This window comes from Orcinus orca, chromosome 7 (assembly GCF_937001465.1).
Source record: "Orcinus orca chromosome 7, mOrcOrc1.1, whole genome shotgun sequence".
Classification (NCBI taxonomy): Eukaryota; Metazoa; Chordata; class Mammalia; order Artiodactyla; family Delphinidae; genus Orcinus; species Orcinus orca.
Genome location: NC_064565.1, coordinates 113603666 through 113629787, shown reverse-complemented (window position 1 = coordinate 113629787; position 26122 = coordinate 113603666). Strand labels below are relative to the sequence as shown.

Below are 26122 nucleotides of genomic sequence, written 5' to 3'. Positions count from 1 at the left end.
CCCTGGAGTGAGCTCCCAACTTACAAATATGTCGCTCATTTTAAAGTGCTCTGCCAGGTTGGCTGTGGGTCCGAGCTTTGCGGGGAAGCAGCAGGCCAGGCCTCCTGCAGACGCCATTGAATCCCCGCTCTGCCTGCGCTTAAGTCAGCAGGGGTGGGTACTGGTGGGCAGAGCCCAGAACTTGGAAGAACCTTGGGTTGAATCTTCCACACCCTCCAGCAGTAACTCTGGGGCATTGCTTAACCTCTGCATCTGTTTCCTTTTAGCGAAATGCGAACTTCTGTACGTCCTTCCTGGGGGACCAGTGAGGATGGAACGAGAAGGTGCCTTGTGTGTCTGGAACACATGCTGGTCCTCCCTCCCTCTTCCCTTCCCTGTCTCCCTTCCTTCCACCATCCTTCCTAGCCCCGGCAGCACTAGCTTTCGTGGCCAGAGCCTTGAGCCCTGCCTGGGTCAGGGTTCTGGTCAGTGGGAGGATGGAGGACCCCAAAGGGAGGTGAAATGTGGGGTGGTCGGGATGCTGGGAAGGGACCAGGGCCTCCTACACTCATCGCTGTCCCATCTCCCGGCGCTCCTCTGTCTGTCTGTGTTTTTTCCTGGGGCTGCAGTAAGAAATTAGCACAAACTGGGTGGTAATTATTCTCCCCCAGTTGTAGAGGCCAGAAGCCTGAAATCAGCGTGTTGGCAGTTCTGCCTCTTTCCGCTTCCGGTGGCTCCCGTTCCCTGGCTTGAAGCAGCATCACTCCAGTCTCTTCCTGTGTCCTCACATGGCCTTCTTCCCTGTGTGTCTGCCAGATCTCCCTCTGCATCTCTCCTGTAAGGACACCTGTCATTGGATTTAGACCCTCAATCCAGGATGGTCTCCTCACCTTGACATCCTTCACTTACATCCGCAAAGACCCTTTTGCCAAACAGGTTCACGTTCACAGGTGCTGGAGCTTGGCATGTGGACACAGCTCTGGGTGGGCGCACAATTCATCCCACTACACTGTCCCTTCTGGGCAGCCACCGTGGGCCCAGACCTGAACCCACCCTAAGCTGAGGAACAGCAGAGAGAGATGGGGGAGAGGAAGGTGAGGGTGGTCCCAGGGTGGTCTCAGGAAGGGTCATGGGTTTGCTTGAGAGTAAGGAAGGAGGGTGAACCAGCAACTACTGCCCTCGCTTCACAGATGACACGTAAGGGAACAGAGGTCCGGTGAGTTTGCTGTTTCATAGACTCAATAATCAGGTGATAAGCGTGATAGAGAATGAAGGCGCCTCCAGAAAGCTTATCAGGTTATGGATTTCTTTCTCTGTCTTCTTTCTCTTCCTTTTTTCAAAATGAAAATTGCTTTATCAATTACATTATAAAATAAGACCATGAAAGAAACAATATATGCTCATTCTTCAATTTTTAGACAGTTGAAAGGGTAAAAAGAAAAGAGTAAAAGTCACCCCCAAACTCCACCCCCTACTGACACCTGTGGTTGACATTATGGCCTGTTTCCTTCCGGACATTTTTCTGGGCGTGTAGAAGTGGGGTCCTTCTACTGCTGACTCTCTCACCCATTCCGCACCAGGAAACAGTCCTGAGTCACCCTCAGCAGCTGTCGGGAACCCAGCGGATGGCTGGCCCCTCGTGTTTGACCTTGTTCCGTACTCGGACACGAGGCTATCTCCGGCTTCACTCTCGTGAGCGGGGCAAGCGGTCTTGGCCACGGATGGCAGTGCCCTTGCCAACGCAGACCCCGACAGCAGTCTTCCTTCACTTTTAAAACCTTTGCATCTGGGGACTTTCCCTTGTGGTCCAGGGGTTAGGATTCGGTGCTTTCACTGCAGGGGCCACAGGTTTGATTCCTGGTCAGGGAACTAAGATCCCGCAAGCCGTGCATGGCAGCCAAAAAACGAAACTAAAATAAAACCTTTGCACCTGAGAGCGGGGGGAGACGAGTCCTAGGTGCTGACCGCTGGCCCTCTTCACGTCCCAGGCCATGTTCGAGCTGGTGACTTCCGAGGCCTCCTACTACAAAAGCCTGAACCTGCTCGTGTCCCACTTCATGGAGAACGAGCGCCTGAAGAAGATCCTGCACCCGTCCGAGGCACACATCCTCTTCTCCAACGTGCTGGACGTCATGGCCGTCAGTGAGCGGTGAGCCTCCGCCCGGGTCCTCGTGGGGCCCCTTCCTGTCCCTCCTCCTCGCCTGGGGCACGTCCGGGGCTGGCGGCACTGCCTGTTACTCTGGCTTCTCTGCTTTTGTAGGTTTGGAATTTTCTGTAATAAGATGTAACTAAATACATAAACCCAAAGATCTCCCAGCAACGAGGCCCGTCGCGTCCCCCTGGACAGGACGGCTGCCTGCAGGTCCCCCCCGGCCACGCAGGTGCTCCGTGTGTCTCACACAATAAGGCACATCAGTGGCAGGCGTCACGACCTGGTCCAGGGGTGTCCATGCGAGCTGCTCTTCATCCTGACCTCACAAGGCCCTGGCTTGGTGTGTGCGGGGCCCGAGACCCTCTGAGGGCCAACGCGGAGCGCGGTCCTGGATTGACACTTTCTCTTCTCCGGTTGCGTGGTGTTAGCAAGGGTGTGTGGAGGTGGCGATTGGGACTGTACTTCTTTTGCCTAAAGAAGGATGGGATGAGCTTAAGTGGAGGAGGAATAGACATCTATTGACTGATTATTGCAAAGAAGAAATGAACTCCAGTCATTCCGTTAGGATAAAAGATCCATTTACCCTTTTCACTGTAGCCTGGGGAGGTTTGCAGCTAAAAGTGCAGAACTCAGCTTTTATGAGCTGGTCCGTCCCCGCCTGTTCAGATGTGAAGTAGCACGCGGGCAGCAGCAAACCCACACCCATGTGTGGCTCTCCATGGACCCTCCTGAGTCGGTCCCCCTCCACATGGACACCCCACCTTTCCGTTTGCAGCCCCCAGATCCTCGTGGCAGCCCCCCACCTGGTAGGCTCAGGAAGGCGAGAGCTGACTGAGACCAGAGCAGCCTCGGAGATGCCTCGGTCTCTGCTGCTCACCCCCACTGGGGGAGGGGTGTCTGTTTATTTTTGTATTTATTTATATTTTATTATGGAAAATCCCAAGCATGCAGAAGTAGAGACACCAGTGTAGCAAGCCCACGCTTCAGCATTAGGTTCACCCACGGGATTGTTCTGAAGCAGATCACCATCGTCATCCCACTTCAACTGTAAACGCATCAGTATGGACGTAAAAGATGAGGTCTCTCCCTTTTAAAAATGCTCCTAGGGCTTCCCTGGTGGCGCAGTGGTTGAGAGTCCGCCTGCCGATGCAGGGGACACGGGTTCGTGCCCCGGCTCGGGAAGATCCCACATGCTGCGGAGCGGCTGGGCCCGTGAGCCGTGGCCGCTGAGCCTGCGCGTCTGGAGCCTGTGCTCCGCAACGGGAGAGGCCACAGCAGTGAGAGTCCCGCGTACCGCAAAAAAAAAAAAAAAAAAAAAAAATGCTCCTAATGTCACTACCCACCTATAAAACTGAACAAGTAATTCCGTGATGTGACAGAACGTGCCCCCCTCGCTGGGACCTCCTCCTGTCGTGTTGGTTGGTTTGGTGGAGACATGTCCCAAGTCTCCACAGCCAGCCACCCCTAACCCAGCCGCCGCCCGCTGCAGGTTTCTCTTGGAGCTGGAGCGCAGGATGGAGGAGAACATCGTCATCTCAGACGTGTGCGACATCGTGTACCTCTACGCCGCCGACCACTTCTCCGTCTACATCACCTACGTCAGCAACCAGACCTACCAGGAGAGGACCTACAAGCAGCTGCTGTGAGTATGGCTGGGCAGCGGGGCCATCACGCAGGCGTGGCCCCGGCGGCCCCCTCCTCTTGTGCTGACACTGAGCTGTGGTCCCTGGGTCTCTGCTTTCCCAGGACAGCATCCAACTCCGGCACGTTCTGGGGCTTTCGGTGTCACTAGGGAAATGTTGACCCCGGGACAGTCAGCCATGGCGCCCACCGGACCCGTGTCCAGATGGCTGTGCAGAGCTCTGTGAGTTTTAGAAAAGGGAGCTTGAGGCCAAGAGGACAACTCGAGGCCCAAGACGGCAGGAAAGTGGTTTGAACTAGAGACAAGGCAAGGACTGGGGGGAGGGAGTCTTTCTGGTGGTTCTCCAGCAAAGCCCTTGAATTTACTAATCTGCCCATTTTGTAAACTTTCTTGGGGTTTCCGTTGATGAGAGAGTTTTTTCATTAACTTGCCTCTTTTGAATTCTTCACATGTCTGTACCACGTTTCAACCACAGTTTAACCAGTGCTATGTTCTTAGCACACTCGTGGGCACCAGAGGACTCTCTGAGTAGTGACCTCTGGACGTTACGCTCCGTTGGGTCTTTCTGTCAAGCCGTGTAGTTCACTGGGGATGTTTTAAAGTTTGAGTATTCAGGGGTTTGGGTGTTTTACATTTGGGGTTTGAAACTGGGATTTGAGGGAATCGGGATGCCAGTTTTGAGGACGAACGTTGAGAAGACAATCACACAGGAGAATAGGATTCTAGATGTTGCAGTGCCCAGGGGTCCACTGGTGTGGCCCGTGAGAGCAGACTCCCTGGGCCTGAGCGCCGTGTCCCTAATGACGGGCAGTCCAGGGCCCGCGTCTGATCTCCAGCAGTGGTTCCCACTGCCCAGCCCGTCTGCAGACGAGACATCCCCACCTGGCAGGAGTAGCACAGGTTCTCCCTGCAGCCGTCTCCAGCCTGCTGCCTGCTCCTGTCATTACGTGGGTTTACCTTGCCACCGTTTCCTGCTGGGTAAATCATCAAATTCTGCATCTGATTCATAGTCTTGGCCACGCAAGGAATTCTTGCCCTCCCACACACAGCATATTTTGCTAAGACTTCATGGGCCTGGCGTGTGAAGTCACTATTGTTATTTGACTTGTACACAAACAGTTTATTTTCCATTAAAGAAAAAAGAGAGAGGAGAGAAGAAATCGACGCGTTTTCTGTGCTTGTGGGCTGTCTGGTTCTTAGGGGTCTGAGGACGGGGAAGAACCCCCTCCAGTTTGCGCCTCCCACGAGCCAGAGACCTACTCTCTTGTCTGTGTCCCCAGCCAGGAGAAGGCAGCCTTTCGGGAGCTGATCACGCAGCTGGAGCTGGACCCCAAGTGCAGGGGGCTGCCCCTCTCCTCCTTCCTCATCCTGCCTTTCCAGAGGATCACGCGCCTCAAGCTTTTGGTCCAGGTACCAGCCTCTCTCCCCTGACACACACTTCTCCTGCTGCGGGCTGTTTGCTTTGGTCATTCCAGGCTGGCTTTCTGTTTCCAGAAGTCCATTTGTTCCACAAATCCTAATTAAGCTCCTACTGTGTGCCAGGCAATGGGGGACTCAGCCCCTGCTTCCACATTCTGGGGGAGGGTGGGGAGATACACACACACACACACACACACACAACCAGGAAGTGGTCATGGCTGAGGACAGTGAAACAGAGTGACATGATGGTGGTGACTGCCTGCCCACTGCCAGTTGGGGGATCAGGAAAGACTCGGATGAGTGACATTTAAGCTAAGACTTGGCCGACAGGGAGGAGCCATTCATCTGACAGGGAGCTGCTTATGCAAAGGCCCTGGGGCAGCAAGGTACACAGACGGGGCGGCCAGCGTTGAGCTGGGGGAACATGATGGGAATGGGTGTGCAGATGTGGGCAGAGGCTGATCAGGGGCCTAAGGAGCCAGGAAAGACATTGGGTTCTGTCCTCAATGTGATGGAGAGTCCTTCCATCTAGTTGACGCTGGTAAGAGCTCAAAGCAGCTGCCGTGTGGAGGGTATCAGGCAGGAGGGCAAGAGTGGAAATGGGACTGAGGTTCAGAGGCAGCACGTCCGAGGGGTGAATGTAGGCGGGGTGCTCCGGGTACACCCGCCAGTTACCGCAGGAGGTAGGGAGGGGCCCACCAGAGAGGAGGCCAGCGTGGAGGGCTTGTGCCCAGGCTGAAGAAGCCGCACCACCCTCTGCCTGAGGCCAGGAGCAGGACCTGGTCAGATGGGGTTTTATCCCAATGAGAAAAGGTGGAGCCTGAGCCATCCTGTTCGCTGGGAGATGGATTTGGGAGCCGGGGGATGGTTACAGGCAGGGTTGGTGACCCCATGTTGGTGGGGGGGAGGGTAAGGAGGCATCGGAGCTGACTGCGTGTGTCTGGCTTGGCTGGCAGGCAGAGGCGGGGCAGGTGACCGCACAGGGGAGGCTGGGGGGCCTGCAGCTGAGGGACATCCAGAGGTGGGAGGGATCTGGGTCTGGTCTGGAGCTCAGGAGAGAGTGGAAAGGATGCCCAGCATCCTGGTGGCTGGGTGGCAGCAGGTAGCTGGGGACGTTCGTGCCACCACATGGGGCAGCTGGGGGGGAGGTGAGCTGTGCTCAGATGCACCCAAACCTCTTCATGGAATGAGAGCAGATCAGAAATATGGGCACGGGGAGAACTGTGAGGCAGAAACCAACGCAAACGTTGTAATTTATAGGCGAAACGCAAGAAAATCCAACTACTGGATTTTATCAATAAGACCAGACTTAACGAAGCCTCAGGGTCGTTGCTACTTGGCTTCAAACGGCAGTCCCACTGATGCTGCTGCAGACATCGAGCTCACCTCGGGGACAGCCAGCCCTGAGCGACCCTTCCCTCACTGTCGGGCCTCGCCCGCCCCCTTCCCCACCGCACTTGGTTGCCTCCTTTGCTTCGGTCTTCGCTGTAAGGAGACTGGGGCTCGGGTTTGGCCCTCGTAGTTAGTCCTCGTGCCCACCTTGACTCGTGGTTATCATCTTAGAGCCGAGCGAGGCTTGTGTGCGATGCTCGGCCCTCGGCTGGTGGAAGGTTCTCCCGCCCTCAGTCCGTAACTGGTGGGGCTCTTTGCTCCGGGATGTTGCAGCAACACGAGGCTGTTTGGACCAGTGCGGCAGGGAGGCTGCCACTGCTAAAGCGGGCGGAGAGGGGAGGAATGGCTGTACGTGCGGAAACTAAATGCAGACTTTGCCTGTGCTCAGAACATCCTGAAGAGGGTGGAAGAGAGGTCTGAGCGGGAAGGCACTGCCTTGGGTGCGCACAAGGAACTGGAGCTGGTGAGTTGTGCTTTCCTCTTTCCACATTTCCCGGTCAGCGGTCTTCCTCCTCTAGACCCACCTTCCTGTCCTGCCCCCTCCTGTGCCCGTGCGTCTCTGGAAGATGCAAATTCATTTTAGTAGTTGGCAATCCAGAGAGGTCACTGGGTCCAAAGAATAAGTCGGGTGGGCTTGCTTCTCACCCCAGGCTGCTGACGTGTGGGGTGGACCAGGCCGGCCGGGCGCTCTTGACCTGCAGACATGTTCATGGACCCTCCCGCCAGCCCCCGCTCTGTGGCCACCCACAGGCCCAGGCGCTCCCCTCCGCAGCCCTCGGAGGCCCCACGCTTGTCCTGACCTGTTTCCAGTGTCAAAAGCCATGGCTCTTGCCTCCCTTGCCGCGCTCTGAGGCCGGCTCTGGCCCTTCTTGGGCCCTGATGCAGCTCTGCCCTGTGCGCCTCTCCCGCCCCCCGATCCCGCCTCTCCCGGCCCTCGAGCTGCACCTCCTATCCCCGCGACAGGACTGCCCGGCCCTGCCAAGCCTGGGCTCTTCCTGCCCAGGAGTGGAGAAAGCATCTCCTCTCCTGATCCTCGGAGAGAAGAGGATCCTCCTGGAAGCTGCCGGCAGAGCAGGGGCCGTGCGGGAGGGGTCAGTGAATGTGTCTGTTCCCACGTATTTGTCTGAAAGCAGCACTGTCCTGTGTGTTTGGCTCCAGTGTGTCCGCTGGAGCTGCGAGCCCACTCCTGGCAGCCGTGCAGGGGCCACTCTGTCGTGCTGGTGACCCTGAAACGGACGAGAGCCTGGTGTTGGGAAGTCCTTTCCCCTTAGTGTACCAGTGGCAGCAGCTGAGTAAAAGGACTATAGCCCCAGGTGGTGGTTCTAAGCCACATGGAGCCACACGGAGCCATGAGGACTTTGTAGCTTAATGCAGTCTTTTCCCCCCAGGGGCCTCTCCTCGCATCCCTCAATCAGGCCAGTTGGCCTCCAAAATCCTTCTGGCGATTATACCCTTTGGATCCTGGGAAACACAGCACTCCCCTCCCAGCCTAGCTGGGGAAAGGCTGGAGCCTCGAGCAGGCTGGTCAGGGAGGGTCAGGGACCTGCCAGCCAGGCTGCATCTCTCGGGACCCTCTGCCCACCCCTGGAACGCACACACCTGATCGGGTGGGGGCTTCATTCTGGCCCGCACCGGGCAGCCGGCCACGCTGGGCCCCAAGGGGTCTCGGGGCACCGGCAAGTGTCTTCTGTTTTCAAGTGCTTTTCTGCTTTCATCTCCTTTTCATTTCCCAGGTATACACTTGCTTCTCATTATTTACCTTTTTTAATAAAGGTGGGCTTTTTCCCTTAATTTATAAAAATGATGCTGAATACAAACAAGTCCACAAACTGTTCATAGGCAGAAAGAAGACGGTAAAGGTGAGCGGTTCTCCCGCACCCCACTGCCGACACGCTGGTGCCGGCCCCTCCAGGCCCTTTCCAGACAGACGCCTGCGCACACCACTGTATTCTTTGCAGGTGGGCTTGTGCTTTGTGAGTTGGCTTTTCCCTCCATTTAGTGCCTGTAAAATTATTGCACTTCTTCATGGTTTCAGAGTACAGGGTTCTGTGGATTTATGAGCGCTAATCAACCCCTGTGGATGGACATTTAGGTTGAGGACAGTTTTTCTTGCTCTGAACGCCACTGCAGGGGACATCCTGGTACGCACGTCTTTGGGCTCGTTCCTAAACGCTGCGCGCCTGCTGGGTGCCGGCCCCTGTTCTGGATCCTGTGCAGATATCATCTCTCGGAATGAGTCCCCAGAAGTCCCAGAAAATGTGGTTTCATTCAGCCCCGTGGTACCTGGGTTGCCTCCCAGGAAGGTGGGGGGACTCTGTGCTCCCACCACAGTGTGTGACGGAACCTGATCCCCAGACCTGGGGCATTTCCAGTCTGACGGATGAGAAGGGACGTCTTCTGGTCGAAATTTGCTCTCTTAGGTGACATGAGGGGTCGGCATCGATTTATGAGTTCTCTGGAGTTCACGTCCCAACAAAGACAAGGCCCTGATTTTCTACACTGGAACTGAGACCCAGTTGAGACTGACCAGCTGTGGCCTGAGTGGGCCGAAGGAAGTGGTCAGAGACAGCTGGCTGTGGGTGGCCTGATGTGTCCTCCTTCTCGTCCCAGGTGGTGAAAGCATGCAATGAGGGCGTCAGGAAAATGAGCCGCACGGAGCAAATGATTAGCATTCAGAAGAAGATGGAGTTTAAGATCAAGGTGAGCCCACGCCCAGCCACGCGTCCCCGCCCCAGCCCGGCTGTTCTGGAGCACTGGGCACTGGCCGGGCTCGCTGAATGGCTGCCCTTGGGTCTCAGCACAGCACCACCTCCACCGAGGCCTTCCCTGACCCCTTAGCTGAAGGCCCCACCTGCCCCCAGTCACCGGGCCGTCACATTGGCCTAGACCAGGGGTCCCCAACCCCCAGGCCGCGGACCGGTAACGGTCTGCAGTCTGTTAGGAACCGGGCGGCACAGCAGGAGGTGAGCGGTGTGTGAGCGAGCGAAGCTTCATCTGTATTTACAGCCGCTCCCCATCGCCCCCCATCACCCCCCATCGCTCCCCATCGCCCGCATCTCTCCCCATGGGTCCCCATCGCTCCCCTTCGCCCCCCATCGACCCCCATGGGTCCCCATCGCCCCCCATGGCTCCCCATCGCTCCCCATCACCCCCCATGTCTCCCCATCGCCCCCCATGTCTCCCCATCACCCCCCATCGCCCCCCATGGCTCCCCATCGCCCCCCATCGCTCGCACTACCGCCTGAACCATCCCCCCATCCCCCACCCCCGTCTGTATAAAAGTTGTCTTCCACAGAACCAGCCCCTGGTGCCAAAACGGTTGGGGACCGCTGGCCTAGACTGTCTCCTACAGGGAGTCAGGAGCTGCCTGCTCTCACTTACTGGCTGTGTGACCTTGTACAGTCAGCTCACATGAAGAGTATGACATGGACTGCTCCAGGGATTCTTAAATGTGGGCGATTCGAAAATTCGACGGAAGTTACCGACCTTTCCCCCAACTTTGTGTAAAGCTTCAGGCATTAGTGACCCTAAGGGCCCCGAGGGCTTGGGTTTCTGGGGTTCTGGGCACATGAGCACACGGTACCTACCGAGAGTCCCTGAGGTCATGCTAGGTTTGGGAGCTGAGTCCCAGCTGAGGACGCAGACCTCCGGGCCCCCCACGTAGCTCCACCTGTGGGCCGCGTGCTGGGTGCTGGGTGCTGGGTGCCCACCCCGGAGCCACAGTGTGGAGACCGGCCGGCCCAGTCTCCTCACCCTGTGGGACCCAGTTCTCCCCTCTCTCCTGTGAACTTGGCCTCTCCTCTGATCCTGCATCACACAGTAGTAGGAGAATGACACACACACACAGAGGCACCCACATGTACACACTCACACGTGAGTACAGACACAGGACACGTGGACACACTTAGACGTGAGCACACATACGTAAAAGCACACGCAGATACACAGACAACAGACAGACACACATATGCCCACTCAGGCACACGTGCGCGTGCACACACACACGCCCTTCCGTGTTTGCCCAGCACGCGTCCGTCCCTCCCACCAGCGCCACGCGTGTCCTGGGCCCAGCGTGGGCCTCACACACCATTGCTCACGGTCATCACTGCAGTCAGAGCACGAGGGGAGCCTGGGGCGGGGGGCGCGGAGGGGCACAGCCCTTCTGATGCCGTCCCCCCTCACGCAGTCGGTGCCCATCATCTCCCACTCCCGCTGGCTGCTGAAGCAGGGCGAGCTGCAGCAGATGTCAGGCCCCAAGACATCCCGGACCCTGCGGACCAAGAAGCTCTTCCGGGAAATTTACCTCTTCCTCTTCAACGACCTGCTGGTGATCTGCCGGCAGATTCCGGGGTGAGCGGCAGGCAGGAGGGATGGGGAGTCACCACGGCCTGGGGGCGGCGGGCGTGGTGCTGGGATGTTGCCCAGGCCCTGGATCCGCTTTGAAGGCCTGCTCCGTTCTGGTCCAGCCTTGGGCCTTCGGGCAGGTGTATTTCAACGCCCTGAGCTTCCGTTTCCCCTCCGTCTAGCGGGGGCTGTACCCCTAAGGACGTGGAGAGTCCAGCTCAGTGCCTGACGCCTGGGGAGGGCTCGGCCGAGCGGCCCCTGCCGTGTCATGGGTGCCGACCCCTCGTCCGCCGTCCACACTGTGGAGGGCGGGGGCTGGGGGTGAGGGGGACAGGCGGTCAGGTGGGGGCTTCCAGAAGGAGGTGAGGAGCGGCAGCAGAGGGGCCGGCCTCGCTGGCCAGGGTAGAGCGTTTCCTGGAAATCCGAGCCGCCGCCTCCTCGGGACTGACGTGCCTCTGCTGCCACCCTCGGTCCCCAGAGACAAGTACCAGGTTTTTGACTCCGCCCCGCGGGGCCTGCTGCGAGTGGAGGAGCTGGAGGACCAGGGCCAGACGCTGGCCAACGTCTTCATCCTGCGGCTGCTCGAGAACGCGGATGACCGGGAGGCCACCTACATGCTGAAGGCGTCCTCTCAGTGAGTGCCCAGCGCCTGTCGCCTGCCCGGGTGGAGCGAGGCTCCAGGCTTAGCGCACCGCCGCCCTGTTCCTGTCCTTCCTCCCCCCAGGCTCTGCCGGGAGGGTTTCTGTGCAGTGTTAGCGTCAGGGTGCGGGGCGAGCATGTTGCTCTGTGTGTGTGTGTGTGTGTGTGTGTGTGTGTGTGTGTGTGTGTGTGCGCGCGCACGCGCGCGTTCCCCTGGGCGTCAGACTCTGGGCGGGCCCCTCTGTTCTGATGAGTTGTTGTAGAGCCCTTGGGCCCGACCGACCAGCGAACCACTGTCAAGGTGGCCTCAGGCCCACCTGCACCTCTGAGCTGCCAGGCCAGCCGCCCTGCAGCCCCTGTGCGGTGCCCAGCAACCCCCAGCCCAGGACTCACAGGTGTCGCCCTGCGCATTGCGGTCCAGTTCTGACTGCCTGGGGCAGGGGTGGCGTCAGCCTCTCCCAATTCCACGGAACATGGCTCAGGGCAGCTGGCAGCTGAGGGCTCGCCTCTGGGTTAACTTCGGGGTGTCGTGGGCTCACCCTCACCCACTGACTTTAAAGATGTACCAGGGAGGTTCTATAGCGCTCCACCCCAGTCCTGCCACTGGATTCCCGGCCCCGTCCACGCCGTCCTGCCGCTGCTCTGTGCCAGGCCCGGGACCCAGTGGCCAGCTTGCTGGATGCCTGGTGCAGCGGTTCCCCTCACATGGGGTCCGCTGCTCTGCGGTTGGGGCATTTGTCCTCCTCCCTGTCCCAGGAGCGAGATGAAGCGTTGGATGACCTCGCTGGCCCCCAACCGAAGAACCAAGTTTGTTTCCTTCACGTCCCGGCTGCTGGGTAGGTGGCCCACTGGGGAGGGGGCACCCGCCGGGTGGGGCAGGGGAGGGTCCAGGGAGCCTCGTGGCGGCCCTGCCTGTCACAGCTGCGTCAGCCTCAGGGGCCTCTGCACTCCGCCTGAAGGGCCTGCGGGGCCGCTGGAAAGACTGCTTCGCCTGCCCGGGGGTCCCTAGCACCCCAGTGCAAGCTTAGTACCCCACGGAGGACACGGGTGTGCCTGAGCTTTGCAAACGTTTTGATGGTTAATGAAGAAATAAAAGCCACTGGGTCATAAGTGACAGATGCCACAAGGAAACCAAGAGGAATTCGGGCCCACAAGGCAAACGCCAGTGTTCTCTGGCCAGTTGTCTGAAAACCTTACAGAATATAAAAGGGCACAAGTCCAGCTGCCTGATAGAGATGCGGCCATCCTGACCGAGCTCACCGAGTCCCGACTGTCCCCAAACTGCTCCCAGGGCCCAGCCCAGGACCAAGCAGCTCCTTCTGAAGTCTCAATAAGAGCCCCTCAAGCCTGTTCATCCCTGTATCCACATACTTTTTGTTCAGAACTCCTGGTGCTTTAACGGCCTTTTCTTTGGAGCCACACACCCCTCCCTCGAATGAGCCCTCTTTCAGTTGCTGTGGGAGTTTGCGTTGTCTCTTGGACAGGCAGCGTGCCCCTGCTAACTGCTGAGGCAGAAGTGGGGGGCCAGGGCGGGTGCCGTGGTGATGAGGACATGCCGCCCCCCTCTCTCCTCCCTTCAGACTGCCCCCAGGTGCAATGTGTGCACCCGTACATGGCCCAGCAGCCGGACGAGCTGACACTGGATCTGGCCGACATCCTGAACATCCTGGACAAGACAGAGGATGGTGAGGCCCGGGGGCTGGGTGCCTCTCGCACTCGAGGCTCCCTGCCCGCCCCTCCTGGGGCTCTGCCCCAGCCTGAGGGATGCAGTGGAGAAGCAGACAGAAGAGCCGGCTGAGAGCAGGCAGAGCCCAGGGCCGTGCTGCCTGTCTGCTCCCGTAGACCATTCTGCCCCTCATGGCTTCCGCTGGCCTTTTCTCAGCATAGAGCAGGCATCTCTCCCAGTGCCTCCGCTCTCCTTCCCCGGAGCTGGGAGGTCCGCCTTCCCCCACTTAGCATGAGGCCCAGCTGAGTGCCTGGCTCTATGTCCCTTCCCCTCATCCGGCCCTGGCATCAGCCCCCATCACAGTGGGAGGGGTGATGGCCAGGAGCACCCTGACCCTGACCCCGTATTTGCAACAAGCTTCCAGATGAGCCTGTGACCACCAGGCTTGTAGCCCCACATGGGCCAGAGAGCCGCCCGCCAGGGCTTCCGCCCACTCCTGCTGTTGGCATCAGTGCCAGAGGTTCACTCCCCTCCCCTGAAAAATTGATCCCTTATTTCTACATCAATTGTTCCTAACCTAAATCCCCCAAAATACACAAAGCATCTCCACCCAACCCCATTTCCTCCTCCTTTTCAAGACCCTGGCTGGAAAGTCTCAGGCTGGTGACCTCCAGAGGCCATTTCCACCCTTCCCAAATCCTAGGGGCTCACCCAGCATTGAGAGAACAGTGGTTCCTGCCCTCCCCTCCCCCCACAAAATATAAACAGCCTGACACCCCTCCCACATGGCCTGCAGAAGGCGCGCCCCTGGCCCTGGGGCCCCAGGTCTTAGCCCTGCCCCAGGACCTGCCAGCAGGACCTGCGGTTCGGGCCCCAGGCCCCCAGCAGAGACACTGTGATAACGGGGGTGGGGGGTAGAGAGCTAGGGCACTCGGCCAGTTCGTGACAGCCACCCTCGGCTGACCACCCAGCTCCCGGGAGGCTGAGGCTCAGGGAGGGGCTGCCCAACCAGAGGGTGACGGTAGCATTCACGGCCAGGGAACCACGCGGTCAGCTACCACCCCACCGGCTCCTCAATGCCTCCTGCTTTTGGGGGTGGCCCCTGGGGTCTCCTGGCCTCACTTGGGGCAGCCTAGGATGGTTTGAGAGCTTGGGAATGGGTTCCAAAGTCAATACATCCGGGACACGCAGTGGTTCTGCCCCCGCCCTGTGCACACACCACGCTCCCCGGGAGGGCAGCACGCGCCCAGCTCACGGGGATTAACCAGGTCTAGGCATTTCCAGCAATGCGTCTGAGGGCAGGGGACCTCTGGAGAGGCCGGCTGGACCCCTGCGTCTCCCTTTCCTCTGCTCCCCACACAGGCCAGGGCGAGGCCCAGCCTGCGCCACTTGGAGAGCTTCTGACCCTCCCCTTCCCCTCCCTACGCAGGGTGGATCTTTGGCGAGCGTCTGCATGACCAGGAGAGAGGCTGGTTCCCCAGCAGCATGACTGAGGAGATCTTGAATCCGAAGATTCGGTCCCAGAACCTCAAGGAGTGTTTCCGTGTCCACAAGATGGATGACCCTCAGCGCAGCCAGAATAAGGACCGCAGGAAGCTGGGCAGCCGAAATCGGCAGTGACCCCTGACCCCGGCCTGGCCAAGGGATGTGGGTGGGCGGGAGCAGGTCGTGGCGGGCAGCCCCCAGCGGACAGCAGAGGGGCTCAGCGGGAAGGGCGGACGCTGCCGCAGGCAGCAGGGTGTGACCCGGGGTGCCTTGGCAGGAGTCGCCCCCACCCCTCACCCCTGCTACATGGTTAGTGCTCATGTGTCTTGGCCCCTTGCTCACAAACCGCAGAAAAGGGGCCCATGTCTCTCCTCTGCTGCATTTGTAAACGAAAAAGTGTATTTTAAACAGTGTTACACCACCTCTTCTTCTTGTCTCTTGGGAGGGGCAGACAGAGGACGGGCATGCTCCAGGGCCCTCCCCAGGCACTGAGAGGCCCCAGACCCAGGGTGTCCCTGGCCAAGGGCAGGTGCAAAGGTGACGATGTTATGACCCCTGCACGTGTCCTCTCCCCTGGAAGCTGTTAGAGTCGGCCAGGTGCACAGATGGACCACCCTTGCCTGATGAGCTTGACGAGTGTCCTTTGGTCTCCGACTCAAAGGACTGAGAGCCCAACCGCCTCTGTCCACCTCCGCCCCAAGCCTCCGCCAGTCTCTGGCTGCGCGGCCAGGCCTGCCTCACGGCCACCGGAGCTTGGCTGAGGGCCCACGCCGCCTTTGGCTCCCTGATGGGCTGGATGTAACTCGCATCTTCCGGCCCCTTGCGGAGCCCAGGTGTTATAAAGAAATGGTCACTGCATCCTGTATGGGTTATGGTTCCGAGAAAAGCAAATGGCATTTCTGGCTGCATTAAAGGAAGCATCATGTATAAAATAAAAGAGGAAGGTCTACTTTTTATTACCCCTGTGCGCACAAGAATGAGGTGTTTCGGTCTGGCAGGGCGAGAAGAGCCCCCTTCAAGCCCAGTGGAGGAGGTGTGTCCCAGGGAAAGGGCTAAGGAGGCTTCCGGTGGAGGAAGAAACAGCCGGGGGTGGGGCCTCAGGACGGGAGTGGCTTTGGACCTCTGCTTGTGGAGGGACTCCAGAAACCGGATAAGCTGTTTGAGGCAGTGGGGGACACCCTTCTGCAGGTTGAGAAGGCAGGTTTGAACACTGTGAGACAGAGATGTCAGTGGGTGGTGGTCCCATAAGGGATCTGACCACCAGGTTTGGGACTGCGGCTTCCCACCTGGCCAGTCACTGGCCTGGGACACTTCTTCCCACCTCCAGAGGCGGCAGCCAGTTACCGGAGGCTGCAGCTGGCCCTCAGAGCCACCCGACACCCGGCTGTGTCCTGGAATGTGGAGGGCCTTGAATCCCACCCCGCCCAGCCCTGCCTGCCAGGACAGGAGTGAGGGGATGGGGAGAGGGACCATTTTGGAGTCCCATACTGCTCCTGGCAGGGTGGGCCTGGGGAGGGGAGCCGTCGGTCCTGGCCAACGTATCCCGCTTTTCTTTTTGGAGCTGGGAAACAGCATACTGACTTGGGTCACCTGCTCTAAGGAGGGCTTCGGCTACTGCAGGTTATGTGTAATAATGTAAACAGTTTCATGAAAACCAGTCAGTTTCATAACAGTCTTTTATAAGCAGAAACTTAAGCCATGATGTGTTTTGGGGAGTGTGAGTGGGTACCACGTGTGGCCACCTGGCGTATGCAGGAGAAAACTGGTCTTAGCCAGAACAGGTAGTCAGGAGCTCAGAGAAACCAAGGAGGCCAAAACAATTGCTAGAGACAATGGTGAAAAAAAAAGAGGAACAGCTCACTCCACCAGCACTCACTCAAAAGGATCCTCTTGGGGCCCAGGTGTTAAACCATCAGTGGGGTTTGCAGACAGTGCCCCCTCTAGGCCTTCGGGTCCTCACTCCAAGGGTCCTTGGAGGATGGGGACAGGACGCAGTTCTGGCTTCTTTCCTGCTGCACCCAGAGCAGGTAAGCCACTAATTTAAATCCCTCTCTCTAAATGATAAAAGTTAGGCTTCCTGGGAAGTATGGAAGACAAAGGGCATGACCAAGGACTCAGTGCCAGGGCCAAGCTGGGGCGTGGCACGGCTGGGTGGTTCCTCACCCCTCATTCAGCTGCCATAATTTCAGGGTTGAAGTGAAAAGAGATGAGCTTGAAAAGCCTTTTTGTTTTCTTTCTCTAAACAAACAGCCGTCCTGCGTGGGGTTGCCCGCTCTGCCCGAGGCTCCGCGAAGCCCCCTGCACAAGCTTACACAAGCCAGGGGAGGGAGGCGGTCTGGGGCTGTAGGTTGGGGAGCCAGGACAGGGGCCCACAGCACCCGGGATTCACCCCTCTGCTCATTAGCTCCTTGGGCTCCCCGAGGAAGAGGGGCCCCCAGGAGTCCTGAGGGTGCAGGTCTGGGGCTCAGAGCCTGCAAATAGCGCGCTGGCTGCCAGAGTCAGAAGACGCCCCCCACCCCCAAAGTCACTGGCCTCTGGTTGGGGAGCCGGGACAGCCCAGGGTCCCGCGGACCCCACCATCACCCAGCGAGGCGCAGAAAGCAGGACGGCGGGCCCAGGGCAGGCCGCTGCCTCTCCTGCCCTCGGGGCCTCACGCCGGTCCGCGCTCGCAGCGCTCCAGGGCCGGAGCTGAGGGGTCTGCAGAGGGCAGGCCCCGGGCAGTTTGCGGGACGAGCAGGGGGCTGCGGCACGGCGACTCCGCGCTCCCAAGGCCTCGCCGAGAACTCTGGCCAGAGAACTCCGCACGCCCCGCTCACACACACCGGCGGCCTCCGGCGCACGCGCATCGCGCACGCACCCGCGCTCCTGCAGGGCCCCTGCGCACGTGCGCTCACGCACGCGCGCGTGTGCGCGTGTATGCGCGCCTCGAGCCCCGAGCACGTGCACGTCGCCTGCCCCCACACCCCCACCCCGCTCGCCCACACACTCACGCGCGGACACATGGAGACACGGGGGCGCGCACCGGGGGTGGCGCCGAGTCGCGCCGCGGCGCGGCCCCTTTATTCGCTTCAGGAGGCGGAAAACTTTCTCAGCGCGACGACCACGAGCGCCAGCACCACGCAAGTGGCCAGCAGGGCGGCGATGACGATGGCCGCGATGGCGCCGGGTCCCAGCGAGCCTGCGGAGGACGGAGGGCCGTGTTAGCCCCGAGGCCCGGCCCCCCTCCCACCCCTTCCTCCGGCCCGCCCGGACCCCGCGCCCCAGCCCGTACCGCCGCCCTGGTCCAGATGCTCCCGCGCGGTGCTGTCCTCGGGGCTTGGCGCGGCGGTGGGCGCGGGCGGGCCGCTGACCGCCGGCTCCCGGGCGGGGCTGGTGCTCTCCACGGGGCCTTCTCCCGACGGCAGCTCGGCGGGCTCGTTCCACAGGGTGGGCACGGGCTCCTGCGGGCCCTCGGCTGCAAAGCCAAGGACAGGTGTGGGGGCCTGGGCGGCAGGGCCGACGGGGACGTCGCCCCCGCCGTTGACCGGCTGGGAAGGGGCGCTGAGTGCCGGGCTCTGGGGCACAGCGCGGTGCTTGCCGCTTCACAGGTGAGGCAACGGAGGCCGAGTGGCCCACGTGTGGCCCCAGAGCCTCCGCTGGGGTCAGGCCACCCCTGCCATGAGAGGACAGGTTGATGGGGGAGGAGGGCACTGAGGGACCAACAGGCCCACTCGGGAGGAAGCTGGAAGAACTTCGGGCTGGCAGCGAGCTTCAGGGCAGGGGGGCGGGGGGAGGCAGGGCACTTCGACACCCAGCAGAGCCTGGGGCCCCCCATCTGAACTGCTGGGCTCTGTAGGTCCTGGGGAAGTGACACTTGTAAAGGATCCTTTCCCCGCACCCGCACAGGGCAGCCCCAGGGCAGCCTTCACCCTGGAGAAGGCGCCGGGAGGGTGAGGCATTGCCCTCTCCAGGAACCAGGGTTCCTGCTCAGCGCGGCCGGTGAGCAAATATGGCCCACTGCCGCAGGAGGTGGAGAGGAGAGGCCTGCCCCACACCCCAGGGGCAGCCGGCCCCACTCCCCAGGGGCAGCCGGCCCCACACCCTAGGGGCAGCCGGCCCTGCTGCTTCTCGGCCCTAACCTGGGCAGAGTGGAGCAGCCCCCAGGGCCTGGGGTCTAGCGCCTGCACATGCCTCCACGCGCCCCCCGAGTGTCTGAGGCTTAGAGCGCAGGGGCCTCTCTAGCCTTAAGAAACTGTGGTGCCAGCACGTTGCTGCCTCCAGACAGAACAGGGCCAGAGGGGTGGGCAGGGGTGTCTGTGGTCAGTGTTAAGGGAAGCCCCAGGAAAGGGTAAGCCCTCAACCCCGCACTAGCTGGGGCTCCGTCAGCACATCAGTCTCCGGGCAGCGTTTTCTGCAGGAGCCTTTCTCTGCTCATGGGTTGGGGGTTAGCAGGATTTAGGGTACCCAGGGGCCCCAGAGAACGAGAGGGACAGGCTGAGAGGCCTGCGTGGTAACCCCAGGCAGCCCACACCAACTTTGCTCCCCCATCAAGGATCCTAGCCTGAGGAGCCTCGCAGCAACGCCCCATCCCTGAGTGATCTCTCTTGTGAGCCAGGGATGCTAGAATGGGCTTGCCGGGCATCACAGCGCACCGTCTCATTGATACCAGCCGCTCTGTGGTCGGCCAAGAAGACCAAGGCTCAGGTTAAGCTGAGGTGGGCGCTGTGCTGGTAGTTAGGTGCTGCTGGGGATTGAAGCCCCGGAAGAGGTCGTGCTTCCCGAGAAACTTCCTGGGAAGTTGTGGTTCCGTCAATACAACCCTGGCCAGCCCACCTGCGGTCCCTGGGGCACATTTCACACTTGGGGGCTCCACCCCTGAGCGCTCCCCCAGAGCACAGACAAGCCAGACCCACACCCTGCTTCCAGGGTCACCAGCTCCTGGAGAGGAGCCTGCTCTGGGAAGACACAAAGGTACTTCCAGGGTTCTTCTGCCAACGTGTCCACCTGAGGCAAATCATGAGTAAACAGCCAAACCCAAATTCCAGGGCAGCCTAAAAATCACTAGGCTTTCACAAACGTTAAGGTCACGAGAGACAAAGAAAGGGTGAGGAATTGTTCCAGGTTGGGGACTAAGGGGCTGTGACAACACGACGCACCATGCGTTCCTGGGTGGAACATTATGGAGTCCACTGGTGAGCTATGAATAAGGCTGTAGTTCAGGTGATAGTGCTGTGTCAGTTTTCACTTCCTGATTTGGATAACTGACTCTGCTTATGTAAGAGAATGTCCTTGTCCTTAGGAAGTATTTAGGGACAAAGGGGCATGATGTCTGCAACTTAACTGTCAAAGGTTCAGCAATCAGATAGGTAAGTGAGTAAATAGAGACAGGAAGACGGTGAGAAGAGCAAATACGGCAAGATGTTGGCGGTCGGTGAATCCAACTGAAGAGCCTACTGGAGTTCACTGGATAATTCTTATAACTCTTCTGTAAACTTCAGATCGTTTCATGACAAAATTTTACAAGGTCCCCAGCTCCCAGGCCCCGCCCCTGGTGCCTCTCCCAGGCCTCAGCTGGATCAGTTCTGAGGCTCAGCTTACAGGCAGGGACCGCTGTCATATTCCCAGGGCTTGCCCGGGCCTGTGCCCCTTTTCAGAAACAGCGCTGGCAAGGAGGCCTCTCAGGGGCAGGAGGCCCCTGCACCCACTGTGTGGAAGCCTCCCTCTCCCAGGGCCCAGGCTGAAGCAGTGCTGGTGTGTGGGGGCCACCCCCTGTGAGGAAGGGGAAAGTGACTCCGTCAGGCCTCCCTTGTCGCTGCCTGGGAGGGCTGGGGTCTGCAGCCTGCAGCTGCCATGGAAGGCTCCAGGCCCTAGGCATGCCTGCCTCAGGCTCTCTGGGGCTGAGCAGAAAAAAGGCCTGGGTCTACCCACCGCTTGGCAGGCCCTGAGGTCTAGGGCTCACAGACTGCCTGTCTTCCAGATAAATGAACAAACCACTGGTCCCCACTTGCTCGCCACACGCCCAAGACAGAGTGGCAGCCAGGCACCTCCCTGTCCTACCACCACCAGCCAAAGCTCACCTCCAACTGCCAGGCCTCTGGCCAGAGAGGCCAGCACAGGGCTACTGGGTATCAGGGCCAGCCAACCTGGTGGCGTCCAAGGAGTCAGCCCCAAGCTCAGGAAGAGGAGTGCCGGGCTCCACACCCCCTGGAGGGCAGGGGCTCACTCCCAGGAGCTAGTGGTCACCCTCTGCCCTTTGCCAGAGCCGGGGAGCCATCTCTCGGGGAGAAGGGCCCTCTGAGCAGGGTACTTGGAGACCCACCCAGACCTTCTCCCTGTCTGCCCCCAGCGACCCAGCCTCACCCTGTTCCTCCCCACAGAAGCCTGGACCCTCCCTGCCAGACACACCAGCCCAGGCCCCCTCATCCCTGCTGTGCGCACCCCCTCCCGCCCCTTCAAGACTCTGCCAGTCTCTGAAGCTTGATGGGCTGAATCCATTGGCTTCCAATCAGGAGGCTGGGTCCAGATCCCGGCTCCACCACAGCCTCACCCTGGGACCACCACGGACTGCCTTCGCCGCCGGCCTTCACTTCCCGACCTGTGGAATGGGGGGTGGACCGTGCCCCTCACAAGGTGGTGACTGTGCTGTCACCGCCATCGTCAGCTGCTGCCTCTGCCCTAGGGCCTTTCTGGCCTGGGCACCGTGGCCCTTGCCCCTCTGCGGGCTTTGCGCCTGCTGTAGCTGACCATCGCTGGGAGACCCCCAGAGGCTGATCCGGGCTTCAAGGATTCATCTGCACCCATGCAGCCAGGGCCCAGGGCCCAGCAGCTCCCTGCCGGCCCAGGCGGGTGCCCCAGCGGCACACGTGGGCCAGAGCCACAGCCTGCGCTCAGTCACCAGCCCTCCGGCAAAGGAGGTGCAGGCATTTTCTTGTCCTCATCTACGTGCCTCCGTATTCTCTCAATTTGCTGTAGTCAGAGGGGGAAGCCAGTCTGTCCCCCAGATCTATCCTTCCGGGGAGCCATGAACAGAAGCCGTTGTCAGGGAGCTTCCCCACAGCAGGCCCCATCTGAGAAGGGGGAAAGATGGGGGAAAGAAATGCCAGGCAGAGGGACTGGTATGCGGGCAGGCGTGGACGGAGAGCAGAGACGTTAAGCGAGGACGGAGAAGGGAGGACAAGGACCGGAGTGAGCAGCAACCGGCAACTCCGTGCGCTGAGAGGCCCGGAGAAGTGGGCGCCTCGTGACCCTGCCACGGGCCTGGGCACCGTGGGCTCTCCTCCAGCCCCACCGCCTTTCGGTAAATAAACTTGTTTAACGCTCAGTCTGACCACTGGGCCCGGAGGCCAGGCGCCCAAGCTCACAGACAGCCTTTGTGCGGCCGTGAAGGGCCTTTTCATCCCTGCCCTGGCCTCCCGCCCGCTCAGCCTGGCCTGCTCCCCCCACCTCGGTAGCTGTGGCCACGGGCGACCCGCAGGGAGGGCAGCAGGCCGCTCCCTTCCCGCCTGCCTGCTCAGGACCCCAGCCCAGGGAGCAGCGGGCCAGGGGCCTGTGGGGCCTGCTGCACACCTGCTCTGAGCCTCCAGCCAGGGGTGGGGCGGCCAGGAGCCTCCCGAACCCGCTCCCTCCCAGAGCGGCAGGCGAACCACAGCCAGCCGGAACCCCAAAGACTCCGGGGTGGGGCTGGCCTGCCTGCCCTTGGTAGGACACATGGAGGGGACTCAGGAGGTGAGGCCAGGTGAGGTCCCGCTGCCGCCAGACACGAGGCTGTCCCCAGGCATTCCTGCGGCGGCAGACGCAGCCCACCCACCCAGGCTGTGTGTGCACAGTCTGGTCCAGCGCCTCTGGCCGGCAGCCTGGCTGGGAGGGCTGGCTGCATGGGGACCAAGGAACGACAGAAGCTGCCCACACGGCCCCAGACCCCGGGCAGACGGACGCCAGCACCTTCACCTCCACCCACTTTGACCACCAGGCGGGAAAAGCTTTTCACTGGGGTGGGTGGGGTATAAGGGAGCCACGGGAGACGCCACCCCACTTTAGATCACTTCCCCGATTCCCTGGGCACCACACCGGCCCCCTGGCTTGCCCAGCTGTCCCCTCTCCCACCAAAAGGGAGGATGGATGCTTTCCTAGCCGCCTGAGGAGGTGCTTCTGCCTGAGACTACCCTGCACCCAGCAGAGTGGCTGGGGATGTTTTCCTCCTAACATGCGCTGAGCGCTACCAGCTGCCTGGCCCGTCCTGAAAGCTCACGTGTGTGAACTTGGCAGACCTACAGGCTCCTGCGAGAGAGGCAGAGGCGCTCTGGTTATCGCCATGGTACAGCAGAGGAGAGGCACAGAGAGGCTGAGAAACAGCGAGGAGGACAGGGCCAGAAACGAAGCCAGCCTGCAAGCTTCTTCCTAGGGCGTCTAGAGGGAGGCCGGCAGGCCCACAGGCTCCTCGCCACCCCACCCCGTTTCCTCCCGTGTTCGTGCCTGAGTGTGTGACCATAAGGGTCCCCCCGGCCTCGCATCCCCCAGCAGCTCTCCCAGCACCACATCCACACGATGGTATCACAGCCTCCCTCAGATCCACAGACACTCCCCCAAAACCCATGCCGTGGAGGGTCTCCAAGGGTCCCCCCACCCGCACACTTCTCCCGCCCCAGGACTGCCCTCAGGAGCCCCGAAACACCTCCCTTTGGCCCACCTCACGGCCATCAGAGATGGCTTTCTTCCAGGAGAAAGACCACCCATGACCCGTCTGTGCCTTTTCTCGCTCAGGCTTTGAAGCCCCACAGCTGTGCCCAGGACAGGGGCTCAGGTCCCAGGAGCCTGCCAAGCCAAGCCTGGTGGGACCCTTCTCGCCAGACCCCAGCCCCAGCCATTTTCAGCCTCAGTCCAGCATCCTCATGGTTTTACAGAGGAGTCTCTGGCCCTGTGCTCCCTCTGGAATTTTTCCCAAGATGGAAACAGTACCTGGGTCTTCACTCTCAGAGGACATTTCAGAAAACCAGCAGAGAAGGGCTTGCAGGGCTTGACAAATAAATGGTAGTGCTGTGTTCTTACATTTAGGGGCCTGGGGCCTCTGCCCCTCAGCTGTTTGCCTGGTGCCCCCTCCTGACTCCCAGATCTGAAGGCCTTCAGATTTTAGGGTGCTAGAGTAATCCCCATGTACCCCAGGCAGCTAACGTCCCTGGCCCTGCTCCCCAAGTCACCCTCCTGCTTCAGAGGTCACCATGTCTATGGCTAACGATTCCCTGAGGCCTTGGACGCAGCTGCTGCCAGCCTGTCCTGGGGGAGCCCTTCACAGAATCACCCCCAAACTGCCACCCCATCTCCTGTGAATGGCCTTGCCAGTGGGCATTAGACATTCTGGCCTAAGGTACTTCTTAGCCTTGGGAGGCTGGTGGTAGCAGAGCCCAGGGGGCACCCTTACCTGTGAGCACCGCAGGGGCCAGGACCCCGGAGAGGAGCAGCAGTGCCATGCGCAGGGCCAGACAGAGCGCCATCCTGGCCCGTGAGTGAGCGCGGCCGGCGAGCGGGATGCACGGAGGATTGAGCTGGTTAACTTCAGGGCAGAGGGAAAGAGGCATCAAAGGGCTGGGAAGGGTTTCATCAATGCAAACTCTGTCCTCCTGGGACACCGTGCCCGCCCCCCACACATGAAAACACACACACACACACACAGCACAGCTTACAGAACTGACTGCTTTCCTGCACTCTGCAGCAGCCCCACCCTCAGAGAGGGAAAGAGGAAATTGCTCTTTCCCGCTCTCCTCTCTCTCTCTCTCTCTCACACACACACACACACACACACACACACACACACATACCTGGGCCACTGAAAGTGAGAGAATCTCAACCTCCATGTGCAAGACTCACCCAGGGAGCTTGATAAATGCAGATGGCCCTGGCACTCTGTTTCAGTGGGTCGTGGATGGGCCCAGGAATCTGCATTTTAGTGTTCAAGGCCCAGGCTTGGGAGACTCCAACCCTAGGCTGGCAGCACTGATGAGGGCCAGGTTCTGCTCACGTTTGGGCTCTCGATGCCTGGCAGGGAGTGGGCACACAACAACCCTTGTTAAAGCAGCATTTTTCTTTTTAGTTTTTTGCGGTACGCGAGCCTCTCACTGTTGCAGCCTCTCCCGTTGCGGAGCACAGGCTCCGGACGCGCAGGCTCAGCGGCCATGGCTCATGGGCCCAGCCGCTCCGCGGCATGTGGGATCTTCCCGGACCGGGGCGAATCCGCGTCCCCTGCATCAGCAGGCGGACTCTCAACCACTGCGCCACCAGGGAAGCCCTACAGCAGCACTTTTAAAGCAGTTTCCATCCAAACCTTCTGGCAGCTCTAGTCTCTCCAGAAAAACTCATGTCATAAAACGCCCTGTGTCCCTTCTTCTTGCTCTCTGTTCTCCTAGGTACCTGGGACTTGAAATACCACCTGTGTGTTCATGACACACATTTCCAACCCAGCTCCGGCCCAGAACTTCAGCCCCATCGCCCACTGCCTCCCGGACAGCCCCAAGGGTACCTAATGAGCATCTCCAACTTAACGTGTCCAAAGCAAACCTTGACTGCACTGCCTCTCCAGCCCTGCACAGTAGTTAAATCCCAGTCCCCCACCTCCCAGATGTCGTGGCCACATAATTAAAGTTCATCAGAGGTCTCTCTCTTTCCCTTGTCTAAGCTCTCAGAAAGTACACCCCCCTACTTCAAACCCTTCATGGTTTCCCACTGCTCTTCGAATAAAAAGCCAGACTAAGGACTTGCCCTGGTCCTGCTCACTATGTTCAGTCTGCTGGCCTTGACGAGGTTCCTCCAATACACCAAACTTAATCCTGCCTCAGGGCCTTTTTACTCGCTGTCCCCTCTCCCAGAAAGCAGTCTCCCAGCTCATTACATGGCTACCTCCTAATCACCATTCAGGTCTCAGCTCTGATCATTCAATCCCCCATTCACCCATCACATAGCTTTAAATTTCTTCTTAGCATTTATATTTGTAGGAAACTCTCATTTCCTTTTTTTTTTTTTTTGGTTAATTTTTTGAGGGATGACCTATATATGGTGAAGTACACAAATCTTACGTTTACAGCTTGATGAACTTTCATACATTTGTAAACACCACCCAAATCAATATAGAACTTTTCCAGCACACCAGCCGGATTCTTCCTGCCCCTCCCTAGTCAGTACCCCCAAGGTGCCAAGCCGTCTTCTATCACCATAGATTAGCTTCCTCTACTCTTGAACTTCAAATAAACTGAATCATATGACATGAACTCTTGTGTCTGGCTTCTTCTGCTCAACATTCTGTGAGATTCATCCACATTGTTGCATGTAGCAGTGGCTCATTCTTTTCTATTGCTGAATAGTATTCAATTGTATGACTATGCCACAATTTATCCATTCTTTTTTTTTTTTTTTTTTTTTTTTATGTGGTACGCGGGCC

The 26122-nt window shown here is 59.6% G+C and overlaps 2 protein-coding genes across 4 annotated transcripts in view; one reads left to right on the top strand and one right to left on the bottom strand.

The window, feature by feature from the left end:
- Positions 1–15660, top strand: part of NGEF (neuronal guanine nucleotide exchange factor) — a 112701-nt gene extending 97041 nt beyond the window's left edge. For all 3 annotated transcript variants that reach the window (XM_004262576.3, XM_004262577.3, XM_049711941.1), the window contains 10 exons: positions 1968–2128; positions 3621–3773; positions 5054–5183; positions 6973–7047; positions 9195–9284; positions 10771–10934; positions 11407–11562; positions 12324–12403; positions 13148–13252; positions 14663–15660. In XM_004262576.3, coding sequence (XP_004262624.2) covers positions 1968–2128; positions 3621–3773; positions 5054–5183; positions 6973–7047; positions 9195–9284; positions 10771–10934; positions 11407–11562; positions 12324–12403; positions 13148–13252; positions 14663–14853 — 1305 coding nt within the window. In that variant the 3' untranslated portion in view covers positions 14854–15660. The remainder of the gene's footprint in view (positions 1–1967; positions 2129–3620; positions 3774–5053; positions 5184–6972; positions 7048–9194; positions 9285–10770; positions 10935–11406; positions 11563–12323; positions 12404–13147; positions 13253–14662) is intronic.
- Positions 15661–17723: 2063 nt separating this feature from the next.
- SNORC (secondary ossification center associated regulator of chondrocyte maturation) lies at positions 17724–24912 on the bottom strand. Its single transcript, XM_004262578.3, has 3 exons — positions 24113–24912; positions 17990–18172; positions 17724–17896 (listed from the first exon to the last, which is right to left on the bottom strand). Exons 1-3 carry the CDS (start codon positions 24543–24545, stop codon positions 17787–17789), a joined length of 726 nt encoding a protein of 241 aa, XP_004262626.2. The 5' UTR covers positions 24546–24912; the 3' UTR covers positions 17724–17786.
- Between the last annotated feature and the right edge of the window lie 1210 nt (positions 24913–26122).